The 8,286-nt window shown below is 63.8% G+C and overlaps 1 protein-coding gene across 1 annotated transcript; it reads right to left on the reverse strand.

Annotated features, from left to right (window-relative positions):
• Nucleotides 1-1,721: 1,721 nt before the first annotated feature.
• CD40 (CD40 molecule) lies at nt 1,722-7,994 on the reverse strand. Its single transcript, XM_070744303.1, has 9 exons — nt 7,786-7,994; nt 5,050-5,137; nt 4,622-4,747; nt 4,228-4,374; nt 3,918-4,011; nt 3,345-3,403; nt 3,138-3,245; nt 2,720-2,745; nt 1,722-2,598 (listed from the first exon to the last, which is right to left on the reverse strand). The coding sequence occupies exons 1-9, from the start codon at nt 7,840-7,842 to the stop codon at nt 2,497-2,499; spliced, it is 807 nt and encodes a 268-aa protein (XP_070600404.1). The 5' UTR covers nt 7,843-7,994; the 3' UTR covers nt 1,722-2,496.
• Nucleotides 7,995-8,286: the final 292 nt, after the last annotated feature.

Consider the following 8,286-nt stretch of genomic DNA (forward strand, 5'->3'; position numbering starts at 1 on the left):
TGCGGGAGGCCGCTGGGACCTGGGCAGGAGCTCCACCTCGAAGAGTCTTGGTCGCTGTGCCCCCACCCCCGGGGCTGGCCCCCCGCCCACCCTCCCTCTGCAACAGGAGAGGACGCTGGCAGAGCAAGGGCCATCTCTGGCCGGCCACTCCCGGTTGCTGTCACGGTGGGCCCAGGAGACCCTCACAGACAGGGCCCAGGAGGGAGGCAAGGAGGCCCGAACAGAAGCTGCAGGAGAGGAGGCCCACAAGTGGGGGGATACAGACAGCCACGAAGCCCCCCCCTGTCCCTCAAGCAGGAGGGCAGGGCACCACGCTCTCTACATGGGGCGACCTTTGAAGAGTGTTTGGAAACTTCAGATCGTGCAGAATGCAGCTGCGAGAGCAATCATGGGCTTCCCCAAATATGCCCATGTCACACCAACACTCCGGAGTCTGCATTGGTTGCCCATCAGTTTCCGGTCACAATTCAAAGTGTTGGTCATCACCTATAAAGCCCTTCATGGCATCGGACCAGAATATCTCCGGGACCGCCTTCTGCCGCACGAATCCCAGCAACCAGTTAGGTCCCACAGAGTGGGTCTTCTCTGGGTTCTGTCGACTAAACAACGTTGTCTGGTGGGACCCAGGGGAAGAGCCTTCTCTGTGGTGACCCCGGCCCTCTGAAACCAGCTCCTCCCAGAGATCAGGATTGCCCCCACCCTCCTTGCCTTAAAACCCACCTCTGTCATCAGGCATGGGGGAATTGAGACATCTCCCCCAGGCCTATATAATTTATGCATGGTATGTTTGTGTGTATGTCTTGTTTTTAAATAAGGGGTTGTGGATAATTTTTAAATATACTGTATTAGATTTGTCATTGTACATTGTTTTTATTATTGCTGTGAGCCGCCCTGAGTCTCCGAAGAGGGGCGGCATACAAATCTAATAAATAATAATAATCACCTTCCCTGTCGATTGGGGGGGGGCTGGGCCGAGGAGAGGGTCGCCGTGCCCCAGTAACAACCCCCCCCGCCTGGAGACGAACCGAACCAGCGCCCCCCTCCCCGACCCCGGCGGGATGCAGGCCCGCTCCCCCCTCGGCAGCCCGTCCGGGGGGCTCGCAGGGACCGGGGCAGGGGCCGCTGGCAGCAGGCGAAGCGGGGGGGGGGGGGGAGCGGGCGCGGCGGCCGGAGAGGCGCCGGTCAGTTGAAAGCAGCTCCGCCCGGGCGGCCTTTCCGGATAGTAGGCGGGAGGGGGGGCATCTCCGGTCATTGGCTGCCCTAAGAAACGCCCCCAAGCAGCAGGGCGGGCGGGGCCGAGAGGAAATTTTGTGCCCCCCCTCGCCGGTTGCAGTTCCTCCAAGGGCGCCTCTGGGGAGTCCGGCCTCGCTCGCTTCCTCTCGCCCTTTCTCGGAAGCGGCGCTGGGGCGAAGAAAGGGAAAGGCCGGCCCGCGTCTCAAGGGGGGGGGGCACGTGTGGTGGGGCCTCCCAGGAAAGGCCCCGCCCGGTGACTCAGCTGGTCCCGGAAGGGTCCCAGTCATCCGGGCCAGCAGCGGGGGGGGGGGGGGGGGGGCTTCCCAGGTTCATGAAAAATAAGGGACAGCACCACGCGTGCGCACACGCACACACTACACCTAATCCCGGACAGAAGCAGAGAGCCCCCCCCCCCAGGCAAAGCACATTGGGGGGTTGCAGGCGCCCCCACCCCCCCAATTCGCTTCAATCACTGCAGGAACAGAAGAGGCTTTTCCAAAGGTCAGATTTATAAAACAGCCCCACAGGGACAGAGCTGCTGTCCGAGACAGACGGGGGAGGGGGGGGGGTCACAGACTGCTCAGTCCAGCTGCCTCCCCAGGGCCCCTCCCTCCCTCCCTCCCTCCCTCCCAGCCCAACTGCCTCCGGAGGGCAGCTGTGGACACCCCCAAGGGCTCCTGGCCAGCAGAGCCCCCCACCGGCACCCAGGGCAGATCTGGGGTGGGGGGGGGGTTGCCCTCCCTCCCTCGGCTGAGAGCCCCCACCCACCCCGGCCTGGGCTCTAGAGGAAGTGGGCCTTGTTGAACAGGGAGAAGCCCCCTCACCAGCCCCCTCTGCCTGAGCCCGGCTCAGCTGCCCCAAACCCAGATGGGTCTATGGTTCTGCAAAAGAGGGATAAGCCCCTCTGCAGCCCCCCCAGCCTTTCCCTGCGCCCAGGAGCCCTGTGGAAGAGCTGCAGTGCGTACCCCCCCTGCTCCTTTGGGGTCGCTCGGGAGACGGGGGGGGTGTCTCTGCAGGGGGCAGTCATTCTGGTGGGGAGAAGCCCCTGGGGGCCCCCTTGCGGCACTGCTTCCGCCCAGGGCCCCCCCCAGGAGCTGCCCGGGCCCTTCCCAGCAGGAGAGCTCAGTCCAACGGGAGACGGGATCCTGGGTGGGGGGGGGGGCGACGCCCAGGGCCCTTCCAGCCTCCTCTTCCTGGGGTGCAGAGACGCAGGTGTGTTTGTGCAGGGGGTCAGCCGGCCTGAGACCCCCACGGCAATCCTGGTCAGACCTCCTCCTTCTGCGGCCTGTCCAGCTGCTCCCCCAGCAGAGTCTCCTGTGTGGGGAAGGCCGGGCCCTCCTCTTCGTTCTCCGTGGGCTCCGGGGGCTGCAAGGGACCAAGGGGGCATTGGGGGCTCTGCTGGCAGCGGCCCCCCCAGCAACCCCCCCATCCTCTGCAGCAGGGCTCTGCCCCCCCCACCGCCCCCCCTCCAAACGGAGCTACCTACCAGATCCTGGGGCTGTTTCCGGGGACCTGGGCAGGAGGGAAGAAGACACCAGCTGCAGGGCCATCCGGGGGGGGGGGGCTGCTCTACCCACTGGGCCCCTCGGGGGAGGGCACCAGAGGGCTGCAGCCCCTTCCCCTGGAGACCCAGAGCCCCCTCGGCCGCCCTGTCCCCACGGCAGGAGAACCAGAGAGTTTCAGCCCAAAGAGGGGGCCCCCACCCAGCACGGACAGAGTGGGGGTGTGTGTTTCAGGCTGGACTGGGAAGCATTAGAAGACCTCTCCGCCCCCTGGGACCCCCACTTCCTCCCCCTGCCGGTCCAAGATCCCCCCCCGGTCCAAGAAAGGCTTCCAACCCCCCTCCGGACTCTCCCAGAGACAAGCCCCCCTATCTTCCCAAACCTTCTTCCCCCACCACTCACACTGGCCACGTCGTCGATACCACAAGAAAAGCAGGGCCCCCACCAGGCAGGCCCCCAGTGGGATCAGCACCAGCAGGTGGCTCTTCCTGGCCTTCAGTGGGGTGGCCTCTGTGGGGGGGGGAGAAAAGGAGAAGAAGAGGCAGCCCCCCCAACACTGGGCCCGGCCCCCCTTCCACCACCCCTCCCCCTCCCTCTGGCCTCACTTACCACAAACGGCATCCGCTGTCTGTGAGCCGTTGGCCTTCTGGACCTGTCCCTCCTGGCACCTGGGGAGACGGGCATGGCGTTCAGACGGCCCCCCTCTACGCGCCCCCCCAGGGCCCACCACAAAGCAGTCCCCGCTGGGGAAGAGAGCCAAGCGGTTCCCGGAGAGACTCCGCGCAGAAGAGCCGCACGACTGCAGACTTTGCCCAGTCAGAGGGGGTGGAGGGGGGGATGGATCCCCCCCGCAGGCCCCCCAGGCAGCCCACCCAGCAGCCCACCCCACGCGAGCCCTGACCAGGCGGCAGAGGGGCAAACGGCACCCCTTTTGGGGCGTGGGGCCCTTTGGGTGGAACTGTGGGGGGCTTGTGCACCTCTGAAGGGAGGGGGAGGGGCGTGGCCTTGCCACGGACAGACGGGGGTCGGGCACCATTTTATCGCCTGCCAGAGTGACGATGCTGAGCGCTTGGCCCGCAGGGTGGAATGCTGTGGCCTTCCCGCCCCTCCCGTTCCTCCCTTGGCCCGGCCCCGCCGGCCATTCAAGGGGCCCGTTCTGTGGTGGCCCCCGGCCTGGCCTACCTGCTCCAGGGCTGGCACCGAGCCGTGGCGGATGAAACATTGGAGAAATGGCCCAAAGAGCAGGGGGCACACAGAGTGTCGTTCAGGTGATTGCCTGGAAACGCGCGCGAGAGAGAGCCGTCGTGAGGTTGGGGGCCTGTCCAGCAGGCAGGGAAGGCCGCGTCCTGCCCCAGCCCTGCCTGCCCCCCCCTGCACCAAGGCTCACTCCAGCCCCCCTCCCCCCAGGCTCACTCAGGACGGGGGCAGAGGGGAGGGCGTGGCCTGTGCGACCTTTTGGGGGGGGTCGGGATCCCCTTGCTGCCGCCCTCACCTTCCCGCTGGACCCCTTGCCCTGCGTGGCAGGAGGTGTGGGGCCGGCAGCTGCTGCACTCGTGGCTGGAGCAGTGGGTGCCCCCCCGGCAGTGGCAGACCACGTCTCGCTCTCGGCTCCCGTTCTGGAAGACCACCAGGTCAGCTCCTGGAAGGGGAGAGGGCACCAACAGGCGCTTGTAGCTCAGGCAGGGCTGAAGCAAGGGGTCCCCGGCTGGGCCTGGACGCTGCCCCACAGGCCTCGCGACCCAACCAGGGAAAGTCGTCAGGGCGGCCGGTGTTAGTGGCCGAGTTGGGCCACGAAGGGCCTGTATGAAAGCAGCCCGCCCCAGAGGGCGCCAGAGGACCCCCCCACTATGAAGGGGGGTGGGGGTGCGGAGGGAGGGAGCACTAACTCGAGTTGCAGATGTGGTGGGGGGTGCAGTGGAGCTGCTCGGTCCACTTGGCCTGGAAGGAATGGTCTTCACACGCGGTGCAGTTCGTGTCGGATTCCTCTGAACAGGCAACGCCCACTTTCTGGCCTGCAAGGTGGGGGGGGAGGGGGTGAAGAGGCGGGGCTGAGGCTGGAACGGGGGGGGGGGAACCTCTCTGTGGGGACCCTCAGAAGTGCCAGCAGCAGACTTTGCAAAAAGGGGGGGGGAAACGGGGGCCCCCGTGCTGGAGGCATCCAAGGGGCAGAGAAGCAGCAGGGGAACCCAGGGGCCGGATCTCGATGGGGAGGGGGCTTTGGGTGGGGGGGCTCCCTCCTCCCTCCTCCCAACCAAGGTGGAGCAGATGGGGGGGCTCAGGAAGTGCTGGGGCGACTCAGCCATCCCCACCCTACCTGGGGGGCATCGTCCACAGCACCTGCCCTTCCACTGGAACTGCCGCTGGCTGCAGCTGGGCCCCTGCGTGAGGACCAGGCCCTGCAACTGGAGACAGCGCCACCGGCCATCAGAGGCCACACGGGCACCCCCCGCCCCACCCCCACCTTCCTTCCGGGAGACTGGGAGGGCTGGGAGGGGGCCATCTGGCAGGCCCCGCTTCCAGGGTGGCCCTGACTCTTCCCAACGGGCAGCTGGGCCCCAATGGAAGCCCCCCCCCCCTCCAAGCAACCTCCCGGGGAAGTCCTGCTTCGGCCCCGCCTGGCTTGGCCTCACTGGACAGGGCTTGCCAGGCTTCTGCCCCCCCACCTCCCCATGCCCTGGGCCCAAAAGCCGCCCTGTCCAGAGGGGCACTCTGGGTGCCAACCACAAACCTGGGGAACCGTTTGTGGCATCTAAACTGTACCCACAAACAGTGTTCCCTCTCATGTTTTTGGGGGGTGGGCGGAAAAGTATAGAGTCTGAGTGGCAGTCCCTTTGGGACTGGGTGGCACAGAAATAAACAAACAAACAAACAAACAAACAAAAAACCCACCCTGTTTTGCCTCAGAGAATTTCAAAATAAAACACTGTCCTGTGTGTCTATAACAGTGAGCTCATAATAGGGCAACTCTATCAATATCAAAATGCCACTTAAATAGTTGAGCTAGTTTCAAACTAGATTTTGATTTTCTTTCTCTCTTCCTTACTCCCATTCTTTTTCTTTCTCTTTTCCTTCCTCTCTTTTTTCTATCTGTTTCTCTCTCTCCCTCTCTCTCTCCTTCCCTCTCACTCTTTCCCTCTCGGCTTCTGGGCAGGTTTGGAAAACTCTGAGTTGATGATGATTTTTAAGTGAGCGATTGCTCACTGCTCAGCTTAGAGGGAACTATACCCACAAATGGACCCACACCCACCCACCCACACTTCTCTTAACCTCACGTGAGGCCCCCAAATGAGGAAAGGCAGGTGGGCTTCCTTCTGAGCCATTTCCTTTAAGGTTCCTCACCCACGGACAGAAACAGCCCAAATTAAAGCAACTATTTGCATACGGTAGAGAATCTCCTGGGAGCAGCCACCACAACTGTATTTACTATGTATGCAGGTAGGTAGGTAGGTAGGTGGCCATTCATTCATTCATTCATCCATCCATCCATCCATCCATCCATCCATCCATTCATTCATTCCTTCCTTCCATTTGTGTGGCACCCAACTCACAATCAAAATTAAAACATACGGATAATATTAAAACCTCTAAAACAATTTTAAAACAAGTTGAATCCAACAGTTAAAGCCAGGCATTCCATTTATGGCTGGATCTTGATGGTCCACCCTCAGATCAACGGCCTGTCGGGAAAGCCAGGACATTACCGCTTTCCAGAAGGCCAGCGGGAGGGGGGGGCGTCCAGATCTCGGGGGGTAGCTGGTTCCAGAGAGTGGAAGCAGCCACAGAGAAGGCCCTGCCCCGCAGACCTGCCAGCCAAGACGGTTTAGCTGACAGGACCCGGAGAAGACCAGCCTCGTGAGCCTTTACCAGTTGCTGGGAGCTATGTGGTGGGAGGCGGTGTCTAAGATAGTGTGGCCCTGAGCCACGGAGGGCCTTAAAGGTGGTGGCCAACACCTTGAATTGCGCCTGGAGACTAATCGGGAGGCAGCACAGTCTGAAGAGGTTTGGTGTCAGGTGAGCGTGTCTAGCGGCACCCACCAACAGCTCACGCGGCTGTAGTCTCCGGACGCTCTTCAGGGGTAGCCCCATGTACAGCGCATTGCAATAATCCATCCGTGGGGTGACAAGGGCCGCAGTGACTGTGAGAAGAGCCTCTCCATCCAGGCAGGGTCGCAAATGGTGAACCAGGCAAACCGGCGCAAAAGTTCCCGGGCTAATTTCCCTCCCCCCAGAGCCCGGGATGGACAGTCGACAGAGTCCTTCGGAGGCAGCGTCCACACAGCTGTGTCTGAGCCTGTGGACTCTCACGGCCCCCAGGCACCGGCACATCCCACCCCTCCCTCCGCAACAGCCCCCAAGGCCCCTTTGCCCTCTGGAATGCAGCCCCCCCCTTTGGGAATCCAGACTACGTTCCGTGTCCCCTTTGTGTGGCACGTGGCCCAATGCCAGTGTTGTCTGTGATGGCACCAACACACGTGGTGCCCCAGACTGAACCATGATGGAAACACGGGGACTGTAGCCACCAGGAGCTTCACAGAGCCCTTAAGGACCCACCAGGGAGGGTAAGGAAGGGGGCTGGGTGGGGGGAGGATCTGAAGAGCAGGGCTGACCCTCCCCCTGATTTTTTTGTACTGCGGCCCCCCACACAATATAAAAGGACCCAATTCTGCCAGGCTCAAAGAGGGCAGCGACTATTCCTGCCCCCTGCCCCCCCACCCCCGTGCCAGCCAGCCAGGACCAGGGGCTGCTACCCAAAGGGGGGGGGGGGGCTACGGGCACTCGGAAGGCTGCCCAGGGATCTCCAGGAGCCCCTGGGCTCTCGGGCTGCCCTGGCGTGGGTGATTTTGGGCCGGTCACTCCAGTCTCGGCGCAGCCTACCTCGCAGGGTCCCTGTGGGGAAGGGAGGAGGACGCTCCCACGCCTGGAGTGATTGAGAAGGAATGAAGGAAGGCGGGAGGTCAACGCGGGGTAAAGGGAGAGTGGTACGGGCTGCCCAAATGGGAGGGAGGCGGCTGGGACTCGCGGGGGATCCCGGGGCGAAAGCGAAACTCACCGTCAGCAGAACCGCCGCGGCCACGCTCAGCCCCACCGGCCACCGCCGCCCCTGCATCGCCGCCACCTCGGCCCGCCGCCGCCAGTCCGGCCTCTATTTATGGGCGCCGAGAGGCGGCGGGGCTCCCATCGGACGGGGCGCGGCGGTTCCAGGGGCGGCGCCGCAGTCTCGCACCCGCCTCCCGGGAATCCCCCGCCGGGGGAAGTCCCAGCTGGCTTCCCCCTCCCATTTCGCCCGTCTTTTGCGCGGAGACTGCGCTGCCTCGCGGGGCTGTTGTCCCACAAGACCTCCAATACGGAGGGGGCTCTTGCGGACAGAGCAGCAGTAGGGCCCGGAGGGAGGCGCTCGCCTTCTCCCCCCGCCGGCTGGCCACCTGCGTGCGGAGGGGCAGCGCTCCGAGGGCGTCCGGCAGAGCGGGCAGGGGCGGAAGGGCGGCGGCCCCGCGAAGAGCAGCTGCTGCTGCTGGTTTCCAAAGCGAGCGAGGAGCCGGTTGGACCTCGG

Source organism: Erythrolamprus reginae, chromosome 3, assembly GCF_031021105.1.
Source record: "Erythrolamprus reginae isolate rEryReg1 chromosome 3, rEryReg1.hap1, whole genome shotgun sequence".
NCBI classification, from domain to species: domain Eukaryota; kingdom Metazoa; phylum Chordata; class Lepidosauria; order Squamata; family Dipsadidae; genus Erythrolamprus; species Erythrolamprus reginae.